This window comes from Venustampulla echinocandica, assembly GCF_003357145.1.
Source record: "Venustampulla echinocandica strain BP 5553 chromosome Unknown scaffold_0, whole genome shotgun sequence".
NCBI lineage: Eukaryota > Fungi > Ascomycota > Leotiomycetes > Helotiales > Pleuroascaceae > Venustampulla > Venustampulla echinocandica.
In genome coordinates this window covers 6910478-6934115 of record NW_022474205.1, presented here as the reverse complement: position 1 = coordinate 6934115, position 23638 = coordinate 6910478, and the positions used below count along the sequence as shown (strand labels likewise).

General features: G+C 47.9%; 8 protein-coding genes across 8 annotated transcripts; 5 read left to right on the top strand and 3 right to left on the bottom strand.

Moving 5' to 3' along the window:
* Positions 1–834: 834 nt before the first annotated feature.
* Positions 835–2518, bottom strand: BP5553_02169 (uncharacterized protein; the record flags this gene model as incomplete). Its single annotated transcript, XM_032010792.1, has 2 exons — positions 835–1813; positions 1860–2518. The coding sequence occupies 2 exons, from the start codon at positions 2516–2518 to the stop codon at positions 835–837; spliced, it is 1638 nt and encodes a 545-aa protein (XP_031874846.1).
* A 2657-nt stretch (positions 2519–5175) lies between these two features.
* On the bottom strand, positions 5176–5774 carry BP5553_02168 (Cytochrome b5-like heme binding protein; the record flags this gene model as incomplete). Its single annotated transcript, XM_032010791.1, has 2 exons — positions 5176–5647; positions 5713–5774. The coding sequence occupies 2 exons, from the start codon at positions 5772–5774 to the stop codon at positions 5176–5178; spliced, it is 534 nt and encodes a 177-aa protein (XP_031874845.1).
* A 585-nt stretch (positions 5775–6359) lies between these two features.
* BP5553_02167 (uncharacterized protein) lies at positions 6360–6938 on the bottom strand (the record flags this gene model as incomplete). Its single annotated transcript, XM_032010790.1, has 1 exon — positions 6360–6938. The coding sequence occupies one exon, from the start codon at positions 6936–6938 to the stop codon at positions 6360–6362; it is 579 nt and encodes a 192-aa protein (XP_031874844.1).
* A 1101-nt stretch (positions 6939–8039) lies between these two features.
* BP5553_02166 (uncharacterized protein) lies at positions 8040–10190 on the top strand (the record flags this gene model as incomplete). Its single annotated transcript, XM_032010789.1, has 3 exons — positions 8040–8239; positions 8412–8600; positions 8813–10190. The coding sequence occupies 3 exons, from the start codon at positions 8040–8042 to the stop codon at positions 10188–10190; spliced, it is 1767 nt and encodes a 588-aa protein (XP_031874843.1).
* Positions 10191–10973: 783 nt separating this feature from the next.
* BP5553_02165 (uncharacterized protein) lies at positions 10974–11906 on the top strand (the record flags this gene model as incomplete). The annotated part of the gene is made up of 1 exon (XM_032010788.1): positions 10974–11906. One exon carries the CDS (start codon positions 10974–10976, stop codon positions 11904–11906), a length of 933 nt encoding a protein of 310 aa, XP_031874842.1.
* A 494-nt stretch (positions 11907–12400) lies between these two features.
* Positions 12401–15288, top strand: BP5553_02164 (Vacuolar protein sorting-associated protein 35; the record flags this gene model as incomplete). The annotated part of the gene is made up of 4 exons (XM_032010787.1): positions 12401–12534; positions 12638–14882; positions 14930–15076; positions 15124–15288. 4 exons carry the CDS (start codon positions 12401–12403, stop codon positions 15286–15288), a joined length of 2691 nt encoding a protein of 896 aa, XP_031874841.1.
* Positions 15289–16246: 958 nt separating this feature from the next.
* BP5553_02163 (PA protein) lies at positions 16247–18968 on the top strand (the record flags this gene model as incomplete). The annotated part of the gene is made up of 2 exons (XM_032010786.1): positions 16247–18724; positions 18780–18968. The coding sequence occupies 2 exons, from the start codon at positions 16247–16249 to the stop codon at positions 18966–18968; spliced, it is 2667 nt and encodes an 888-aa protein (XP_031874840.1).
* Positions 18969–20073: 1105 nt separating this feature from the next.
* On the top strand, positions 20074–23275 carry BP5553_02162 (uncharacterized protein; the record flags this gene model as incomplete). Its single annotated transcript, XM_032010785.1, has 4 exons — positions 20074–21008; positions 21350–22028; positions 22163–23066; positions 23118–23275. The coding sequence occupies 4 exons, from the start codon at positions 20074–20076 to the stop codon at positions 23273–23275; spliced, it is 2676 nt and encodes an 891-aa protein (XP_031874839.1).
* Positions 23276–23638: the final 363 nt, after the last annotated feature.

Sequence of the window (23638 nt, the reverse complement as noted above, 5' to 3'; positions counted from 1 at the left end):
GCGAGCGATTGAATTCCGAGCAAGCTTCCTGATTAGGCAAGCGTTGCTATATAGATCAGCGGCCAGTGTGGAAGGTAGTAATCTAGAGACAGTTTTCCACTTCTGATTATGCTTTGTCTGTGCAGATTGTCCTTCTGGTAGGTTTATTATGTCTTAACCTAACAAGTCTGGGCTACTTGCGGGTACTAGCATCCGTTGTATACCGTTAAAATTACAGGGCTTTAAATTGCAGCTTTGGTATAATACCCTGGCATCACCAGGGGCGGAATTCGTGGAACAGCAAAATCTACTTCCCACCAGCAATTTTATAACACAACACAAAAGAAAAACTCAAAGAGACAAAAATTTTATCTATAATTGATTTTATACTCTTATAAACTTGTTTTATAATTTATAACTAGATGTTGCAATTTGGTCGAAACAAAGGGTGTATTAAAATTCAAATGTTATGAACTCTAGCACTCTAGCACTCACTAGTGGACGAAAGAGCTAAGCTGAATAATATTATAAGACTTCTTGCGTCGATGTAAGGGAAGCCACACATCCATATGGCGGTTCGACTTTCAAACTTCTAGCTTAACGCGCTAGAAGAAATGCTTAGTGGTAAATTATGTCACTTTTATATCTACAAAGTTCTAGAAATCAATCATGATATTACAAGCTTGGGCAGTGGGAGACTAGTTGAAGAGACCTACACAGATTTTTTCGTCGACAAATTCAACTATTAGTCTTTAACTCTTATTAGTTAAAAAAGCTTGTAATTACTAACCAGTATGCATATAAAATTATTTGGCAATTTTGCAAAGCAAAGCACTACATAGCTTGCTTGCAATTCTAGGCTCTCGCAATTACACTCTCAACTTCTTGTTTCCACCACGAAGGGAAATCGACAACTTGTCTCCCTTTTCTAGCCTGCTCCGCTGCGAAAACCATTGCATGACTCCTAACAACTTCCTCAAGACTACATCCAACATGTTCCCTCTGAGCCTCTTCTACCGCCACACCTTGATTCTTCACAGCATCAACAGCAAGTATGAACTGCCTTGCAAGTCCAGCGTCTCCGCCACCATGGCCACCTCCCGCAAGAAAAGGTTTGTATATCTTCTTCGTTCCGGTGTTGAAATCTTCCACAGTGATATTCTCGCTATCTGCATAGATCTCTCCATCCGAGCCGTAAATATGGGTGAAGCGCTCACAGATCTTCTTCGTATGAGCTACCATATGGAGGACCGCAGTTTTTGCTCCCCGGTTAATGAGGGCTTTCTCGTTGTCTTGATTAGCCTTGGGAAACGGGTCATTATCCCATGTCATGGTCACAAGTTGGTCGTCACAGACGTCGTTATCGGATTCCCAAACGCATCGACCAAACCAATTCTTAGATGCCACCTCGGAGGCGGGGGTTTCGCTGGTGTAGTTTTCAGACAGCTTCGCCATGACAGCAGCCTCGCCTCCAGCAAGCCCACTATTGGCAATGCACTCCTCGATCTCAGGAACCACTATATCAACAGGCCAATCGGTATTGCCTGATGCAAGGCCTTTATGCTTGGGACCAAGGTAGATTTTCTTGGCAGAATATTTGCAAGACTCTTCGATTGGACAAGATAGGCAATTGGTAGCATTACCAGCAGCTGTTGGCTTCCGTGATTTGTTGAAATATTGAAGGGCTCCTACTGAGCTGACAGTGCTTGGTACATGAGCTGGCTGGAGTGTATTTGGAGGGGGTGAACAAAGTAGCCAAAGTAAAACGTCGATATCGTGGCACGATTTGGTAAGGAGTGACGGGGCGGTAGTTGACTCTTTCCGCCAATTTCCGCTACAAAGGTTAGTCTTCTCATCGGAACTTGGTCTGGAGGACATACCGGACGTAGCTATGGGTGAAGTGCCACCAACCAACGGGTTCTGTATGATTGACGGACATGATCTCTCCAATGACTTTGTCTTCTAGTAGCAATTTCCGAAGGAGCATGTTATGCGGGCTGTATCTCAAAACATGACCAATTGAGAATATTTTAGAGGGCGTCGTGTTAGGTAGGCTTGGAAGGAGAGATTTGTATATCGATATGCAATCGTCCAAGTTGGTAGCCAAGGGCTTCTCGCACATAATGTGGAGACCAAGGGGTGCCAATCCAACGATGACCTCTTTGTGCATTTCATCTAGCACACATATGAATGCAGCATCAACGCCTTCCGGTACATTCTCGCCATTTGCAGCTTTTGCACGTCTCTCTTGTTCCCATGCTAAGAATTGTTTCCAATCCCCGAATGCTTGTCCCTCAGAAGGGCCAGTCTTGCCCCATATGTACGTCTCGCCGAATCTTTGCCTTTTATATGGCACTGGTTCGGCTACAGCAACAACAATTCCGTTGGTCGACGTGCCGGTAGCTTGAGCATATGCATTGCCACGAGAGCCGGCTCCTATGATGAGGATGCGAGGAGGGTTTGCTGACATCGAAGGACGGGATGGAGCCGGGATACGCTCAACGTCGGCGTCAGTTGAATCATCTGCGTGGGGTGCCATATTGTTTATTCTTGGAATTATTGTCAATGTCAAAGATTCTGAATTTTAATATTCAAGAATCAAGAGACAATAGGAAGTCGGATTGGGATTAATATCCTTATAGGTCGTCGGCAGCCTGGTCCCACTTCAGCTTCAGCCTTGCGGGTTGCGCGTTGCTATGCGGGGGTGTGGCTTTGGATAGATATGCAACGTTGCAAGCCAGTAACATCGACAGAATTTGAATTGCACGTTGCGACGTGTGCTGGAACCTTTGACCAAGTTGAGCCTCGCGCGGATCACCAGGCCAAAGGTGGGATTCGGCTTGGACGTTTGGTGAACGATGCACAGCAGGTCGGCAACGATCAACCTTCCTCAACCTTAAGGATAAGGTTCAAACGCCGAGAATTTGGAATGCGTGTTCGAAGGAGAGAGTAGAGACCAGTAGCTTCCAAACTGGGTCCATGTTTTAACGTAAGTGCTTTTTATTATCTGTCGTAGTTACGTATCTATTGCTCGTACTAATCATGGAATGGTAGAAGTCTCGATAAGGTAAGGTACCTACATACTGTAGCTACCAGTAGGTTGTCTCGGTACTCGGTAGCGAGTGGTGTTACTGACCTATGTCTCGGCTAACGAAAGGGGCTCCATACTGGATGGACCCTCATCGCACATAGCCAGTAGCAAAAAAAACCTCCTCTCCGTCAAAGCCAATGTTTAACGCCTGAACATGTACAATAAAAAGAAAAAGTAAATCAACCCAAAAGAAAAGGCAAAAAATAAACGACCCAGACGGGACTCGAACCCGCAGTCTTTGCCAACTTCCTTAAACCGGAAAGCAACGCCTTACCATTAGGCCACCAGGCCACTAGTTATTCTTATAAGATTTGCTATTTAATTACTTGTGGGAAACATACAAGCAAACAACATCTTCCGTTAACACCCACAACAAGATTCGCCATGTACATGTACCTAGGTACCCTAGGTACTAATAAGGAACCTTCCGTTTACAATATTGCATCTTTGACTTACGTCTCAGCTCTATAATAGACAACAAGCATACACACAGATAAAATACTAGATATAATTTTAAGGCGTGTGCTTAACATAGCCAACCTAGTCACTAGAGTGTCTGTAGAGGTGCTTTGGTAATCTAGTTAGGCTAAGGACACACCCACCTTGCGTACTGCTTCGGTTGAAAGAGTCAATCTTAGCAATACCTTCCTAGAAATAAAACTCAACGAAGATCCCTTGTTTGCGACCGAGAAGGTTGAAGCTTGCATTGAGCCAGTGCTAGATATGCAACCCGAGGGGAAGAAATACAGGGAGTTGACATTTAGGCTTTACGGAGACTTCCACCTTACCAGTTTAATCGATTTGGTTCCAATCTCTGGCCCTTCTACTCTAATTTGCTCTAAACGGATCTTACTTAGGTTTTTTGGAGGGTTTTAATTACTAGGACACAACTGTGGAGAGAAGCCTCTACGCAGTTCAAGCTGTTATTTTCATTGAGCTTTTCATTATTCTGGTCGCAAAATATCGTCAATAATTTAACTTCACGACTCATTTCTAGTGGAATGGATACTACCTCGTACGAGTGTGTAATATCAAACACCAACCAGCGTCACATCGGAATGTGCCAAGGGCTTCGTGCTTCTTCGCCGCCGCCAACTGAATCAAATGCGCACATTATCAAGTGGAGGCAGCGCTATTACGCCGCTTTCTCAGAAAGAAAATTCTATTTATAATTGTATCTCTCCTCACCATTGGCTTAAAATATATCGCTTATAATCGAGGCAGCCATAGATTGTATTGGAAGTCTAATCGTGTACCAGGTTGAGTTCGAGATAACTGGATGCCTTGAGCAGCATGTATCTAGTCTGCATATTAGTGAACCCCTGTCCTAGCTTTCTAGGTTTGGAGATCAATAGATACTGCTGGTTCGAGTACTGCGCCCGTATTTACTAGCGACGGGCGCCGACAAGCAATCGATATAGCTTTCCTATCTACCTTTATGAACTAGATCGTACCTGCATCGAACTTTTCTACGATGTATGTTCGCTATGATCCATTGATTCGAAGGATTGAATTATTACGAGAAGCTAGGATAGTCAGGTTCTTTTGGTTAGAGATTAGGTTGGCTATGCTGCTCTCAAAGACCCCGAATATCTTACTGCATGTGGGACATCCCAACGCTGTGCCTCCCACCGGTGCGGTATGTTGAACTCATTATATTGCGGCCGGCGAACAGCATGCAGTTGCCTGGACTTTCGGAATTATTGGCGGTATTAAACCACGATCGATAGGAATGGCACAGAAACGCGAGTGACAGAACGGGAAGCAATAAACGACAGGATCGAGAGCATAAAAATAGCACAGGGCTATCTAGGGTAAATTCTAGACACAGCAGTCCTATTTTCGCACATATCACATAGACTTATATTTGAGGGAGCGGAGATAGACGCAAAATGTTTATTCCTCTAGCTTTGAGCTAACAGGAATCGAATTGATCGCTGGCAGGATGGCCTGATCCCCCGTATTCTCGAGCCATTAAACCCATGTGAAACCCTAAAATTTTCGTAATCATCCCATCGCTGATTTGCTCTAGCAATACACCACAAACTCCATCACTTGATACTAGAACATATGTGATTTTACGTCACATCACCCCGTTTCTTCTCTCACTTCTCTACCTCCTTGTCCTCATCGCCGACAGCAACCAACCGCCCCACGACCAAATACTTCTCCTCAAACCTCTCCTCCCACCCTCTCAAGGCCTCCAACTCCTCATCTCCCAATCCCTCTAGTTTGTCCAATGGGCCTTGCAAGTCCTTTGTCAGCATATCCTCATCGAAACTCCCGCATGCCAAACCCCTTGTGGCATCTCTGCCGGCAAAGTTCTCGTAGGGGCCGCCGGGGCCGTAGAAATTGCGGCCCGCAGAAACATCAAAGACTTTCCCGCGCACGGCTAGGTATACAGGTTGGTTGTTCATGCCATTGAACGGGAGAAGGTCAGGTGGTGTAAAGGTTCTGAAGACGATGGCCGGGGGAGGAGGCGCGAGCTTGGGAGCAGGAGAGGGTCGGAATGAGCGGTAGAGGATGTAGAGGAAGAGGGAAAGAAGGACCAGGTTTAATGGTGTTGCGATGGTTTGTCTATGTGAGAATATGTTAGAATTCAAGTTGCTTGGGATTGGAGTTAGCGGAGGAGAGCTGCGTACACTTCCGGAGAAGGTGTGGGTTTTGCAGCTTCTTGAGCCATCCGATTCTCGACGTAGTCCATTATGCAGGATGAGGATTGGTAGTTGCGATGGATGAGGTGGACGAAGTGGCTATACCAAGTAGTTCGAGGGAGTTCTTGAGAGCTCCGGCAGTGACGGAATTGGTGGATGCAGTTGAAACCCGAGCCCCGATAAGACAATTTCACGTGACTAAACGCTTTGAGTTTTGATGTCGAGTCTACCTAGGTGCCTAACTAGGTACCTTAGGTAGTTCCTGTTGAATTTACACTTAGTTCTAGCAATGTGCTCCAACGATTATACATAACTGCAGGTATGTTATATATAATACCGAAGGAAGTAGCACTGCAAACTTCTATGATGACGGAACATTAACTAAAACGACGCGGGAATATCACGTGATATATATTATCCTAAAGCCACCTATGACTAGTTCCTTCCGACACCTAGCTGCTCGTAGATATGATACGTAAGGTATCTAGTATTTCCTCTCTTGATACGTAGATTAAGATATAATATCAACATCTTATATTTTTTATTGAGTGTTAGTCTAATTACGCTGTTTAAAATTCTAATGTCTATTTGTAAGCTCTTTACGGCCCAATTCCACAGCCATGTCCACGTCCATATCATAGTTTCTCCAAAGCTTTAGTCTTTTCAATAATGATGAATAGGGCTTCCGCAGATGCTAATATAACGCCCTTGTCGTCCTCTATTAACCCCTCCAGCCACATCTTCCTGCCATCTGTCTTCTTGACGATCCCTCGACATAGAACGTTACTTGGCGTCATCACAGGCTTCTTGTAATTAACGTTCAAGTAGGCAGTCATTGCCGACTTATCAGGTGGGTGTTCCTGCTCGGCCGCGGCCCCAAGTGCCTCATCTAGCAATACGGACACAAATCCTCCATGACATACGTCGGAGTGGCCGTTTACTCCACTTCCTATGGAAAGCACAGTAACCACCTCGAAGTGTTCGTTGGTGCCGGGTTGTGGCCGATTCCGGAATGATTGCGAGGCGATAATAGTATCGTCTGTAGATAAAGTCTTGCCGATGAATGTATTGTGTGTTGATGGCGGGTCATAACCTAAATCACCCAAGGCCTCGAGGGTGGGATCAGAAAAGAGCCTCGAAAACGCCGGCGTTGATTCAAAATGCGCTTTGATTGTTGGCGGCGCTCCTTTTTGGAGGGGCTTTCCCGGTGGCATTTTAGATTAGATTCCCTTGATTTGACCTGGTCCGTAGGCAGAAAGATCATACTGTAGAATGGAATGCATATACTGCAGAGATCTACTTCTACTATATAGCGGACTTACTCCATTACTTGAGCACTAATTAATCCGTATTACTCCGTTCGAAGCCTCGGCTCCGGATAACCCATTCTGGGTGGGGAGTTTGGGACGATAAACAGATCTGAGACATGGAAGCGTTGGCGAACGGTTCAAAATCCCCAGGGGTCCCACATGTCTGGCTTGCATACCGGTGCAGAGTACTACGTCCTTCGTACTTATATGGAGGGAGCTCGTGCTTGTACCCAAAAGAATATCAATAAAGTTTGAATATTTCCTCCCGGCTACATGATGAGCGTGCTGCTTGTCGATCCTTCGTGCAGTCGTGGTACCCGGGTACCTCGTTCTGGCTATTTATCGTCCATATCCATGACCCAAGGGTGGCTTTCAAGGGGTTCAAGGTGAAACCAAACGTCGTCCTTCAATCAATGATGCCCACGCCCCGCCCATGCCGCGTGAATGAGGCGCGTCGACTCCAAATAGTACTCAAGTGTTGTCGCAGCCTTCGTGGAAGGGCTGCAGGAAGTTCTATTATTACTTGACAAAGCAGAAACACCAGCGACGTTGACGTAGCCCGTCGTCACCATTTCATTGGTTCTCCAGTGTCAACACCACGACTGCGGCTGTCCAAGCAGGCACCTACATAACCCAAAGCCTCTGTGTGTGCATGCTCTGGCCTTGTCCCCGGGCTTAAAATTGATTACTGCCCTTTTTATTTGGCTGCTAGTATCAGCTCGCCGCATGGGCAATAACAATCTTAATCCTACCGGCACAGCCTCCTTATTCGGGCACCTTCAACAACCCTTCCTAACACCATCTACGTACTTGCGACCGACCTCAACGAGGACACTTCAATCCTCCGACATCTCCGATCCGATCCGTCTTGTGCCCTTTTCTGGCGCTGTAGAGTATTGAGACTCGTTCACCCGGGTTCGAGATTTGCATTGGTCTCGTCTCAAGTCGCACCCTGGGGAATATCACACGCCCAGGGCTTGAGAAAGGATATAATAAGCTCACACAATGTGGAAGAAGCTGAACAATCCCAAGGGCGCACGGCAACCGTCCCACCCTCAGCCGAAGATCGATGAACAACCATATAGTCCACCATATGGACTAGGAGTCGAGGTGCATTCTCCAGAGTCTCCTCTCCACGGAAATATGCCACCTCCGCGCGAAACGAGAGGCGAGATGTCGCCAAAGAACCTTCCCCAGCTACCATTGTAAGTGAATATTCCCCTGGAAGGCCCTCGGACAAGTGTTGTTCCCGACAGCTTGCACTGCGCGATAAACAAATATGAAGCGTCCTACCTTCAGCCGCCGCTCCAGCTTCGTCACAGACCTAATCTACCGCCTATTGATACATACCCAAGAAGATAGCTAACCTAACTATAGCGAGCTTGCCCCTCCATCTCCTCCTGAGCATCGAAATTCAAAATTTAGACCAGCCTCCTCAATCTATTCGCAACCGTCCCCAAATCCAATCGTCACACGTTTCCCAGGAACGTCATACGTAACTACGTCAACAGCATATACAGATGAGGTCTCTCCCCCAAGCTCACCAGATTTTGGTGTAATACATAGGTATGTCCAGTCTTTTAAGGATATACCGGGAGCACGCTCTTGAGCTGCTCTACGAACCTCGAGCACATTCAAAACCCATCTACAAACCAAACCAAGCCATATATACGTCTATAGACCTTCGAGTTCTTAGCCAACAGCATCCAGCATTTCCGCTCTATCTTCTCATGTCCGGCCCTCTTATTCTAAAATGTCACAAGCTGATAGAGAAACAGAAGCCAAAACCAGCCGGTTGACGAGGAAGTGTCTCCAATCGACGAAATGCCAGATATTTCACGGCTTGGAGTAGGCCGACCCCCTAGCCAACCAAGTTCGAATCCCAAGCCAACATCAAGCAACATTCCTGTTCTTCGAAGAGAAAAGCGACGCAACCAAGCTGTAGCGGCTGTGTCAAACTTGGTACCTCGAAAGCAGTCAGGGCTGACAAGTAGGCCAACCAAGGATCCGAGTTGGGACCCTTATTCAGGGGAACCGACAACTAGCGGGAAGGGAAAGAAGCAATCCACGAAGCCAGGCGAATTCGGCCCCCCCTCTCTTCGTTCGGCGCAGGACCCATCTTTTTTGGGAAACGAAGCACACGTCAGCGCCACTCCGATGAAGAACGCATCTTTTGGTGATCGGGTTCGAAAATTGAGGTCGGGTAATCCACCAGAAGAGAAACCACAGTGGAGGGGGGCAAGTGGCCGTGTGACGTTAGTTCCCCCTGCAGAGGATCGATTGGACCTCCCACCTTTAAGCATGCCCCCAAAGAGTACCCAACCGACTCCACCTCCACGGAGTGATAGTATCCCCTCAGCGCGCGTAGACCCTATCATCAGGCCCGTACGTTCAGATAGCCCTTCAAGTGCACCGCACACTGGAACCCAACCCCATAGAAATGTGCCAACCGACACTCAGCAACGAGTCGAGACAATTAGTCCGGAGGAAAAAAGGTTCCGTGAACAATACAAGGTTCAGAATTTCATAAACGCCCCTCCTGAGCCTTACGTTCAACCACCGTCGCGCTTCAGCGTATCGACTGCTGCGCCCTCTGAAGCACGCACCACCCCTCGTCCATCGACTGATACCTTCGACCCACCATTAGAGCCGCCACCCCCAATGCCTACTCCACCATCTTCTCTTCTCGATCGTACCCGACCAAAGGTTGGCCGCGGTCCAAGGGAAGGAGTTTCACGCAAGCCATTGAATACATCGTCGCCAGTAGTTGTTAGTATATCCAATAGCAATGCCTCTAAACGTGCCTCGAATGTCGGCAAGACGCTCCCCGTCACTCCGGCTGAACAAGAATCTCACGATCTTATCACATCGCTACAAGCTCAACTCGATGACCTTACTCATAGGAGGAAAAATATATCGATGAGTATCCGCCAAATGACGGAGTTAATGCCAACAGATAGTGTCACCCTGACAGCTGAGGTTAGGACAAAACGGGAAGAGGAGAAGAGGAAAGTTGAGGGCCTGAGGGAGGAGGAGGCTGATGTGCGGCGGCAGGAACATGAAATTGGGCTGCGGCTGCATCGGGCATGGAAGCGGAAAGACAAAGAGGCAACATATGAGCCAACTGGGCTATGGGTGAGGAGGGTCACGGGTTGACCTGTGTCTCACCGTTTAATAGCGGATCGGTTTCTTTTTATGAGAGATGAGATGAGATAGACACGGTGCTTTTCTTCATCATCCTCTCTGGAAGTAGAGAGGGTTTTCGTGTAATATGTTGTACGAAGTACGATCTGATATGAGTACCCGACAGAGATAAGGCATTACCCCTCTCCAGGCTATTAAAGTGTACTGGAAGGTTATATAGCGCGCAAGGATAAGTTGATAGCATAGCGCTTCGTTTTACTCTATAATCCCGTTCTGTGCCATTGTCGTATTAAGTGAATAAACTTGGAGGCTCGTGGTACAGGATGGGGGTTAGTTTGAGGCGGGGATGTTGGTTTCCCAGCCAACGGCAGGTATCCTGGGGTATTTCGATGCGACATAGCTCGAGCATTCTGATCCGCCCTGCTTCATGATCAATAGAATATCGATCATGTCAAGCCCTAGATAAAATAAAACCGGTTGGTTTATCATCATCTATGTGTCGCATACTATTGCGCGATCGCACATGTCTTTGCTAAGGAGCGCGGAGAATTTTGGCGCGGTCGCATGCGGCATCTCCCAGCCACGCATTTTAAAGTAAAACACCAGCCTTTCGAACACATCCCCACTCCCAACCTCTCACGAAAGCAACTTGAAGTCGCATATATCACAACAGGTTCTTAATCCCAGGTAGGTTTTTTCTCTATACTCAGCTTGTCCTCAGATCACAACCTCTTGCAAGTATCACTCTTTCTTCGTGCCGTCACCTGTACACCGTACTCGAGTAACGCTATCAACATGCGGCTCAATTCATCAAACGCGGTGCTCTTTTCGCTGTCATGTCTTTACTGCTTGAGCGCATCATTGCCATTATCTCCACCTAAGCCTGTCTTTGTGGAGCCTCTGGTCCGAAGAGCCAAGTACTCTGTTGTCGCAGTCGACGGCGGACCTGGAGCGCGAGAAGGAGGTGATGGATCATCTCCTGAAGCTGTTCCATCCACGATAATCTCAACCATCGTGCAAACGAAAACCGCGGAACCGACGACGGTTGTTAAGACCGACAAAGTTACACTGCCTCCTATTACACAGACCGACCGGGTCACAGTCATTCCGACACCGGCAAAAGTCACTGTCACTGCGACAGGATACTCGATAATTAATGTTAATTCCGCTGCCAATCCCGCTGAAGTCACCGCACCAGCTTCCAGCCCATCCCCATCGTCGGCCTCGGGGTCAGATTCGGCTTCAGAAGACGCCCCTGAGCTCCCCGCAACTGAACTCTCTTCAACCCAACCGTCTTCAACCCAACCGTCTCCTACCAAACCGTCTCCTACCAAACCGTCTCCTACCCAACCATCTCCTACCAAACCATCTCCGACCCAACCTTCTTCGGAAACGATCTCCACCCCTGGTTCTACCCTTTCCACAAGCGCCTCCGCGGCTGCCGCATCTGCATCCGCGAAACCTCACGATAACGGTCAATGGCATACAAGTTACCCTGCCTGGTCGAATTCGACGGGCACCTCGACGGCGCTTGCAGCCAAGGCCCCTGAAATTCCAACAACTGGGGCAAGTTCTGAGGGTGTCCGACATGACGAGACTATAGAGTCAAGAGCTCTCAGTCAACCTATCGCGGGGTTGCTAAAGCCTGGATATAAACGTGGAACTGGGGAGAGCATTGTCTCGAAATCCAAGTCTCCTTGGAACATAATCAGATCCATTTTTATGTAGTCGTTTTTGCTTGTAATAATAATGTATGGAAGGAGCATGGTACAGATAAGCGCCCCAAGAGCTGGAGAGCGCGGCATTGCATTGGCGTTGGACAAATTGGGACGAAGAGATGTTTTAATGTCATGAAATATTAGTAGATGGAATAGAAATTAATTTAATAATTCCAAACCCGCAACACCTTTATTGTACCTAGACTCACTCCTCTGTAGTTCATTTCTCAATTTATGTCTACGAACTTACCTTACTTTACCATGTGAGGCTGAAGCTTGTGAAAGTGCACAAAGCTACAGCCTTGCTTGGAGCTGACGACAACAGGCGGGCGAAGCGAGCAGCATGGGTCCCTTATGTACGAGTATCTTGGGGCCTCCCCGTTAGTATATCCTTACCTCGTCCCTCGTCCCTCGTCCCTCGCCCATCCACGTCCCACACGGTATCGATGAGTGTTGCTTGAGCTCAACGAGCCATCGCGCACATATTTTAACCGGATCATCGCCATGGCCAGTCCTCCAGCAGTTGAAGATCAAGCCAGGCTGCTGGAAGATGCCCTGACAGTTGTAAGGCAGCAGACGCACCTGATGCGCAAGTGCCTCGAGACGCCCGGAAAGCTTATGGACGCATTGAAATGCAGGTAGGTCAATTATTGCAGCATTGTTTGCCCTGCTGCCTCCCGACACATGCGCTGTATGGCCTATAACTTCCGATCTTACGCTGATGAACAATCGAATATATAGCTCCACCCTTGTTTCTGAGCTCCGAACGAGTAGTCTTGGGCCCAAACAATACTACGAGCTCTACATGGGAGTATTTGACGCTCTCCAACATCTATCTGCCTACCTTAAAGATTCGCATCCGGTCAATCATCTAGCCGACTTATACGAACTTGTTCAGTATGCCGGCAATATCATACCTCGACTGTACCTGATGATAACCGTCGGCACGGTATACATGTCAATTCCAGATGCGCCAGTCAAAGAGATCATGAAGGATATGATGGAGATGAGCAGGGGCGTTCAGCATCCTGTACGAGGGCTATTCCTACGGTTTTACCTCTCTGGCCAAGCCCGTGAGAATCTACCTACGACCAATAGCGATGGCCCCGAGGGCAACCTCCAAGACTCTATTAGCTTCACCTTGACCAATTTTGTTGAGATGAACAAGCTTTGGGTCCGGCTACAACATCAAGGTCATTCGAGAGAACGGGATTTGAGGACACAAGAGCGCAAAGAGCTCCAGTTGCTTGTGGGCACCAACCTTGTTCGACTTGGAAACCTCGTGGATCTGGAGACATATAAAAGTGCCATATTACAGCCTCTATTGGAACAGGTCGTGCAGTGTCGAGATGTGTTGGCGCAAGAATACCTTTTGGAGGTCATTACACAGGTTTTCCCGGACGAATATCACTTACACACGCTCGATCAGTTTTTGGCTGCGGTCTCTCGCCTAAATCCTCATGTTAATATCAAAGTTATCGTTATCGCTTTAATGGACAGGCTATCGTCATATGCAGCACGCGAATCCGAGGCTCAGCCCTCAGAAGATCGCCAGAAGCAGGAGGAAGAGGCAGTCGCAAAACTTATGGAGACGATAAAACTCAACAAGGAAAAGGAAGCGGAACAACCTCCACCAACAGAATCGAACGGGGAACAAACCGAATCTGAGCCAAATGGAGCTGCCGAAGAGGTAGTTGAAGAGCAGGCGTCAGAGCAAACTGAAAGCACAGACAAAAGTACAGACACAGAAGCCCCTGCCAGCTCTGAGCCAGAACCTGCGAATGGGACAGGTGAGGAAGATGCGATGGATGAGAAAGACACCACTGCCACCAAACACAGAGGCATTCCAGAGAGCATCAAGCTCTATGAGATATTCTTCGAGCAAGTTATGAATCTGGTAAATGCCCAACATCTTCCAATCCAAGACACGACAGCTCTCTTGGTGTCATTAGCCAACCTCGCACTCAATATTTACCCGGACCGTCTCGACTACGTTGACCAAATTCTTGATTATGCCAATCAAAAAGTCCAACAGCATGCAAATAGTGTGGATCTTCATTCGAAAGAGGCACAAGAGAATTTACTTAGTCTCTTGCTGGCGCCCATGAAATCTTACGCCTCCATTTTCACAGCTCTTTCGCTTCCAACATACATTCCATTACTCCATTCACAAACATATCCAACGCGAAGAGCAGTGGCTGGTGAGGTCGGCCGTGGTCTACAGCGTAATCTAACCAAGATATCCTCGCAGTCACAACTAGAAGGCGTACTTGAGATCCTAAAAGTTCTAATCAAGGAGGGTACTCAGCAACCTGCTGGTTATCCTGGAGTCTCACAAAGAAAGGCACTCGAGACCGACGAGACAATTGAAGAGCAAGGATGGCTTGCTCGGATAGTACATCTCATTCAGAGCGATAACAACGACACCCAATTCAAGCTTTTACAAATGACGAGAAAGGCATATGCGGAAGGTAATGAACGAATCAAATTTACCACACCAGCTTTAATCACCTCTGCAATGAAGCTCGCGCGGCGATACAAGTCAAGAGAGCACTATGATGACAATTGGGAATCTCAATTATCCGCACTCTACAAGTTCATGCATGCGTCCCTTTCTACTCTGAGCACTCGGGTCCCAACTGCTGCAGAGTTATGTATCCGCCTATTCGTTGCTTGTGGTCAGATCGCTGATCAAACCGGCCCCGAGTCCGTCAGCTATGAGTTCTTTGTCCAAGCATTCACGATTTATGAGGAGCAAATTAGCGATTCGAGAGCACAGTTCCAAGCAGTCTGTATCATTGCCGGAGCTTTGCACGAGAGTCGAAACTTTTCGAGAGAGAACTATGATGCCTTAATTACAAAATGCGCTCAACATGGTAGCAAGCTACTGAAGAAGCCGGACCAATGCAGGGCTGTATATCTGGCGAGCCATTTGTGGTGGGCTGTTCCGATTGCTGCTAAAGGCGAGGCGGACGATGAGAAGAATGTAAGAATTCATGTTTTTTTTAATCTAGATAATGCTAATAGCTTTAGCTTTATCGCGATGGCAAGAGGGTCCTCGAATGCCTTCAGCGCGCTCTTCGTGTCGCAGATACATGCATGGATACCGCGGTATCGGTTGAGCTCTTTGTTGAGATTCTAAATCGCTATGTCTACTACTTTGACCAGCAAAATGAGGCTGTGAGTTCACTGACATCTACTTTTAATGGGATACTAATGAATGGCAGATCACTACAAAATACCTTAACGGTCTCATTGAACTCATCCACTCAAACCTGCAAACAAACCAAGAATCTGCCACCATGGATCACCCAAAACGCCATTTCCAACGCACAATAGATCTGATTGCATCTAGGGAATATGAGGGTGTCATTACAACCGCTCCGAAGTAGGGAATGATGCCTAGGGACTGTTCTGAGAGGGGTCTAAATCCCGGTTCTGTTGTAAGGCTTTTAGGGGTGGAGGGTTGGCAACTTTTACAATGCTGGGACTGTATATTTGATAACAACATGCGCCGGAGCCAAGAGATCCGTGGACCTCATTGCGTAAGATGGTTCAAGCGATTGGGGGATATCCGGGAGAGGCGTGCTCTATCATTACCTCGGATTTAAGCTCAATATCCTGTTATTCAATAATAAATGGAATGCAAAACTTTAAACAGCGGATCTAAGTAGTGTTCAGATTGTAGATATACTGTAATTCCTATTCCATATATTAGATGCTTTCCCAGGTACGGGATATTGTATGAGCTTGGGGCTCTTCTCGTGACACCCCTTAAGATGACCCTAACCAAAACTCGCATACCTGGAAAAAAAAACATCCCCCCTCTAAACACTTATTAATTTAGCTCTATAAGGATGATAAGATATGGATACTTACTTCTTTCTTCTATTGTTTGTAGAGGTAACTAGGATGGTCCGTCTATATCGGAAGGGCTGGGTTAGCGGGATTAAATAAAACTCTTTGCTTTCTCAGATTGACAATTCGAATGTCCCAGGAATCCTGATAGTCTCTAGTGGACGGAGCGGTTATTTCATTTAGGTGGTGGTCTCCGAGCAAAGCTCCAAGCTCTTACGTGAACTTGATACATATTCTTGCCCAGATTTCCAAGCCTCAGCCGAGACCTCGGACGCGAATCATTACATGGAGCCGGAAACGTTCCAGGAGACCCCAACTCCCATCCACGAACATCACCACCACCACCACACTCATTAATCCCACCATGCGGCTCGAACACCAGCTGGCCTGACGAGCAGCTCTTATAGAACATTGAACCATCAACTTCCCATTTGCGATTCTGATCTCGTTCCATTAGCATCGCAGGGCCATTCGGCCCCTCCTGTCCTCACCATGCCGGACGAGAAATCCAAGTACGAAGCGCTACCAATCCCTTCATACGAAGAAGCCACCGGGTCCTCATCTCGTACATCCACTCCGAATCACACACCCGATGAAGACGGTATTCCAGCCGAGTTGGAAGGTTTGCTGGGTGCCGACGCAGGAGGACGACTTCCTGTGCCCACTCGCCGCCAAGGATACCGGCCTCCGCCTTCCGTAGAAGATGCACGCGAGAGCCTTGAGCAGCACGATACGTTCTTAAATCAACATGAGGAACCACGGGGTAGCGAGGGCGATGAAGAGGACCGGGTACGCCAGGAGATGGAGGAGATGGATATCGAAGAGGAAGCCCATCGCACGCCCCAGTCAGCATGGGGGAAGCGGATATCGAGTATATCGCAGTCACTCTCCAGTATACATCTGCCTTTTCGATGGAGGTGGAAATGGAAGATCAATCTACATATGCCAGGAGGGTTGAGGGAAAGAATCAAGTGGCCACAGATCACAGCGGATGCCTGCATTCTGATCGGGAGGTGCTTTGCTATCATTCTCATTATGATAGTCGTGTACTTTCTATTCATGAGTGACATATTTACTGGTGCCGCGCAACGGATGGGCCAAGTGTTTGATCCTGAGAATGTGAGGATGCATGTCCAGGCGATGGCTGATGCAGGTAGGATCGAGAGTCATCTGCGAGTGATTACGCAGGAGGATCATCTAGCTGGGACGAAGGGTGACTATGTGCTTGCGAAGTATGTGGAGGGGGTCTTCATATCGAGCGGCCTGGAGGATGTGAGGAAGGACGAATATCAAGTATATCTCAATTATCCTAAGGAGGGGGGAAGGAAGGTCGAAATTTTGGGGAAGGACGGGAGCGTCTCTTGGTCCGCCAAAATCGACGAGGACCCAGTGTATACGGATCCTCCTAGGCAGCAGACGCCGGTCTTCCATGGCCATTCGAGGAGTGGTGATGTTACTGGGCCGATAATATACGCGAACTACGGCTCGAGGGAGGATTTCAAGCGATTGTACGATTCTGGGATTGAAACGAAAGGAGCCATTGCATTAGTACGATATTACGGGAGCCAGGGAGATAGGGCCTTGAAGGTTAAGGCGGCAGAGATGGCGGGGTTTGCGGGGTGTATAATATACAGCGACCCTGCTGATGATGGGTTCGTGAAAGGCGATGTTGCTCCAAATGGACGGTACATGCCTGAAAATGGGGCTCAAAGGGGTGCGGTCAGTTTGATGAGCTGGGTAGTAGGTGATGTTCTTACTCCTGGCTGGGGGAGTACGAAAGGAGCGAAGAGGATATCAAAAGACAACAATCCCAGACTAGTGAATATTCCCAGTGTACCGTTATCCTGGGGGGATGCACAGCACCTACTGGAGGCAATCAAAGGCATTGGACAAGCTTGCCCAGATGAATGGAAAGGGGGGATTCCTAAAGTGGAATACTGGACCGGGGATCTCTCAGGCCCGAAAGTCCACCTTCTTAATGATCAAGATGAGGTGGAGGAGCAGCCGATTTGGAATGTGATGGGCAAGATAACCGGCGTTGAACAAAATGAGAAATCCATCATTGTGGGCAATCACCGGGACGCTTGGGTTTATGGTGCCTCGGACCCTGGATCCGGAACAGCAGTCATGCTCGAAGTGGCCCATATCTTCGGGGATCTGGTACGTCGCGGATGGAGACCTCTTCGGACTATCGAATTTGCCTCATGGGATGGTGAAGAATACAACCTCATTGGTTCAACCGAGTATGTCGAGAGCAATATCGACCAGTTACGAAAGGATGGTTTTGCGTATCTGAACGTGGACGTTGGTGTTGTGGGCCCAGAGTTCCGGGCAGCAGGGAGTCCCGTATTCCAGAAATCGCTTTTGAGAGTGCTTGAACGGATAAGCGACCCCTTTAAAAACGCTACATTGCGCGAATTGTGGGATACGCACGGCAGTCACCTCGAGGGCCTAGGCGCTGGCAGCGATTATGTGGCTTTCCAAGATATCGCTGGCACATCGAGCCTTGACTTTGGCTTTGATGGCCCCCCATACCCCTATCATTCTGCCCATGACAATTTCGAATGGATGGCGACAGCTGTGGATCCAGGATTCCAATACCACAAAGTACTAGCCCAAATCTGGGCGCTACTCATTCTTGACTATGCCGACCGGCTCGTCATGCCTTTTGATATTTCGGCCTATTCAGCATCTCTAACTGCTTGGTCAATGGATCTTGGGAACTGGGCAGAAAACAAGGGCGCGAACCAAGCAGGGAACACGAAGTGGAGTATCGAACCCCTTCGAGAAGCTGTACTCCAATTTGCAAACGATGCTAGAAAGTTTGAGCAGTGGGAGTTGGAATGGGATGCTATCATCCTTGGAGGTGGTGGCTTCGAAACTTCCGTTTTGGCGGCGCATAGACAAAGCCATAACACACGAATGGCGAATTTTGAAACCAACTTATTGGATTTGGAGGAAGGTGGCGGTGTAAGTCGTGCTTCCAATACCTACGAAGGTTTGACGCAATATTAACTCTGTTCAGATTCCCAACCGCACCCAATTCAAGCATGTTGTTTTTGGACCTCAATTGTGGTCCGGCTACGATGAAGCGTTCTTCCCTTCTATTCGCGACGCCGTCGAAGCCGGGGACTGGACCTTAGCCAAGGCACAGGTCGAGAAAGTGGCCAATATTATCAAGCAAGCCAGCTCCAGGCTTGTTGGCAATAGGTAGGCTAGTTACGTGTAGGAGGCGGTGAACGAGGCTTGTATATTTTGCGCTCTGTGACTCTAGAGCGCGGGAAATGGCATTGCATTCTACTAGGCGTTTGGGAACCCAGTAGCATTGGAGTTGAGGGTATTGGTTATATAGCTGCTCTATGGTGCAGTTTTCATTGGTGGTTGTTATTTTACCTGCATATCGTCTGCATAGACGTTCTACTTACGAAAAAGACGGAAGAGAACTCGAAGCGCTACCTGCTTTCATTTGTAGTTAGTTGTACATGGACATTATTTGTATCCTAAATTACCTACCTATACTTATAGTGGTTTGGTTAATTTTGTCACCGAAAATATTTTTGGATTAGTAAGTGTTCCAGAACATACAAAGTCGGACTTCAGCAAGCAACGGCTAAACCCCGAAACCGCCCAAATCCTTAAAAGGCTCTGTTCCACGGGTAAAGGCACATCATGCATTTCATTAGCTGGAGCATATTGGAATCCAACCAGCCGGGAACCGAGACGATGACATGCGCTAAAGGAAGGGGAAGAGACTATTGCCTCCCGGAACATGAAAACAAAAAGGGGCAACAAATGCTTGAAAGCCGTGGTGGAAGCGGTGAGTCTGGCTTGCATTCCCGAATCCCGTAATGCTGGTGAATTCATTGATCTGTAGAAGCCCCACCTCCAGGAGGCTCTTCAGCCATCCAGGATCACTAAATATGAAAATATATTTCGGTCTTAAGCAAAATAGTGAGTGGCAAATGCTGGTGTGCGGGATACCGGGGCAAAGCACCAGTTGGAGTGCCAGGAATCGCAAAACGTCATGTGGATCCAGATCAAGGTCCCTGAGTACTGGGATAAACGTAAATATTTTATATCAACAACCATGCTTTACCCTGACGCCGAGCAATTGTCGGAGCATAGAAGTAACTTTATTATATCCGTCGCTCCCCGGAACTATTTCTATTTCTCCTTCCCCGACATTTGATTCAAATTCAACTCCCTGCCCCACTAAGGAAGTGCACGAACAAGCTCTCATTAATAACATAACAGCCTGATGTAGCATCACCGAATCTACGCACCAGGAACTTGAGGGCCTTGGCGTTATCATGAAAAACATGAATATCATACCACGTGCCCACCAACAACTACAACCAGAGCACTTTCGATTCCTCGATCTCCCAATTGAACTTCGACTGAAGATCTATGGATACCTTCTCCCGCCTAGAACCCACACCATAATTACGCAGATACCTTGTGATGGCTACTACTATAATACCACAACCGTTCCCGCCCATGCGGCCCAATCGTTCTACCCATTTGGCCGGAGCCCTCCATCTGATGGAAAGCCAGCGACTTATAAAATTCTTCCTCCCAACTTTCGGTCTCCTGCCTGCACTCCTTCCATCTACCCGGGGATTTTGCGGACCTGCAAGAAAATTTATTATGAGAGTGAACCGGCCCTCTATGGAAACAAAGAGACAGTCTTTGACTTCGGAACTCATGCCGAAGCGTTGATAGCTTTCATGGCGGATAGGTCAAAAACTGCCAGGGCATGTGTGAAAAATGTTAGGATTGCCACTGAGATCCCTTCGATAGGCTTAGACGAGGACTGGCAAGGGACGGTAACGAAGGGCGTGAGTGATAAATGGCTGCGGCTATGTGATTATTTGAAGAGCGAGTTGACGGGCTTGAAGGATTTGGATCTCACGGTCTGGGCTACAGATGGATCTACTCCTTGGAATGCGACCTTGGCGCAGCTAGGTTTTCAAAAACCAGCAGAAGAAGATGAGACGAGTAAGATGTTGAGGAAGGAAGCAGAGGCAAGATGGCGGGAATGGGAATGGACGAAAGTGCTGCTCGAGGTCGAAGCATTGAGACATACAAAGATAACGTGGTGGGGATCGAGGAGCAATATTGGGGAGCAAGGTGAAACAATTGCGTTTGACTCCTGGCTTGCTGGACGGATGGCAGGGGATCGATTGGTGAGGGATAGGATGGTGAAAGAGGGCGTTGTTGTGGAGGGATCTGTGGTTGTGCCTGGCTTGGTTGCGTGAGTGGTATTTAAAAGGGGGATTGGGCATACCATTAACGAGTTTGATGCTACTCTAAAAAGGCGACTCTGGGATGGAAAATTTAGATTAGAACTATAGAATTTTGTGATAATGCAGAACTTCATCGGCGTGCATCTCTTTATTTCAGTATACTTTCAGAAGTCAATACGCCTGGTATAACTCCTCGATCGGGACATGGATATTAAGTTGGGTGATACAAATCATCAACTGGAAACCAAAGGAATTGGTTCTTACCTACCTTATGCAGATATAGAGCCCAAGGATCATGCCTCTGCGAGCAGAAATACTCTACTTCACTAAAGGTCTAAAGATGTCATAGGGAGTTACTGATAAGGGTCGAGCTGTTCAGTGGTGTAACCGGAGACGGTGACACCAACGATGCAACACATCACCAGGACCCACCAGTGCACCCGCAGATCTCGCTTAGTAATCACAACCAAAGTGAGGATGATGAAGTGACGACCGCGCCCATTCTCTTATTAGTAGACAGAGCAAACTTTGCTGCTATATACAATTCACTACCGCAATACACCCATCCATCCTCATCCATGACAACTGTCGAGCGATATCGGCCACCGCATCTTTTCACTTCAGATGCGCCTTCAAATGCTGGACGATCCCATCCTCCCTCCACAACCCTAGCCAGAACGAACGTTCCTCCCGCGGTACCGTCACCACCACGACTTTCAAGAGACTCTCCCCCAACCAAACCACTTCTTGAGGCGGTTATTACTCCGTCCCCTAATTTCAAGATGGCTTCCGACGATTCAAGCCAGTGGATCTTCACGGATGCGGAGATTGCGAGCGCCCCGTCCATTGTCCATGGCATGACGCCAGAGATGGAGCGCTGCTTGAGGGCAAAGGGCAGCAACTTCATCCTTCAAGCCGCCATTCTTCTCAAGCTTCCGCAATTGACCATTGCAACCGCCAGTGTGTTCTTCCATAGGTTCTTTATGCGAGCGAGCTTTGAACAGTCAAAGGGCGGCTTCCACCATTATGTATGTAGCTGCGGCAACCCCCAAAAACGTTTGGCCTTGAACTCTTCACCCATCACTGGAAGCTTCCCAGCTCCGACCTTTTGCACTCAATTACCTCCAACCTGCGAGTACACAGTCACTAATCTGTATACTAGACTATTGCCGGAACAGCGCTCTTCCTTGCCAGCAAAACTGAGGAGACCTGCCGAAAGACGAAGGAGATCGTCATCGCGTGTGCCAAAGTTGCACAAAAGAATACAAATCTTATGATCGACGAGCAATCGAAGGAATATTGGCGATGGCGGGACAACCTGCTCCTCTATGAGGAGCTGATGTTGGAATATCTCACTTTCGACCTCGTCTTACAATCACCGCATAATCTTCTGCACGAATTCCTACGGAAGCTTCACATTGACGATAATAAGCGGATACGAAACACTGCATGGGCTTTCTTAAATGATTCTTGTCATACAACCATCTGTCTATCGATGCCTGCAAAAGATATTGCCATTGCTTCGATCTATTTCGGAGCGCAATTTGTGGGAGACACCATTCCGGATGATGAGCATGGAAATCCTTGGTGGGAGGGACTAGGCGGAAGGCCGAACAAGATTGTGAAGGGAGTTCAAATTCTGAGCGAGTTTTGGACTGAAAATCCGTTGAGGAAAAGCGAAATTCCATACGAACAATCTCCATCATCCTTGAGCAATGAAGAAGATTTGCATAGAAGTCGGAGGAGAGCCGATGTGGGGAGCAGCGAGGATACGCCAAGTCCTGGACGGAAATCCCAGCTTGCTCAGGGCATGAGTCGACAACAGAGCCAAGCGGAAAGCAACGGTACTGCGGCCAATACTACAGCAGATAATTCACAAGTTGCAAAAACTAAGGGCCCTACGAACACTTCGGACGTGCTTAATGGAAAGCCAACATCGCCGAAACCGAATGTTGATGTATCAAAAGAGCACGGGCTAGCTGTTCGTGAAGCCGAAGAAGATACAGGTGGCTCGGACGCTGCTCTTAAAGAAGCTGCAAATGACCCTGCTACCCATACTGCAACTGGTACGTCGGCATTGCACAGCATGCTCCTATTCGTTGCTAACAGTTCTACAGAACCTTCGAGTCAGAACCAGAAGCGCAAAGACTTTGAAGCTCCGGAGGATCCAGCAGCGAAGAGATCAAAACCAAGCCCTGTTGGTGGGGAAGTCCCTGACAACGCCGAGGCGAAAATCGCTGGAGAGGAGAATGAAGAGGGCGAGTTGGAGGAATAATCATCGCCTTAACGGAAGCTTGTCTAAGTTTTTGATCATTTAGCGTGGCGTTACGGTTACAACACATACTACTCATGGACGGGGTATTTGGACAGGGTATACCAAGTTGTGTTTTTATGGGTATGGATGAGTATCCCTATTACGACTATTTGTAGAGATAGCAAGCTTCCAGAGCCTAGGCTTAAATGTTAGGGTTAAGTTATAACAGCAGAGGCAAACTATTGCAAAATCAAAAGAAAATTCCGAATAGCATCATTCCAGTGTATGGAGTATCCGACCCACCGAACTTGAGGCTGATAACTAGCCCCGCAACACCGCTGCCTACCTATAATGAGGTAGCGTATACCTAAATAGACCGATATT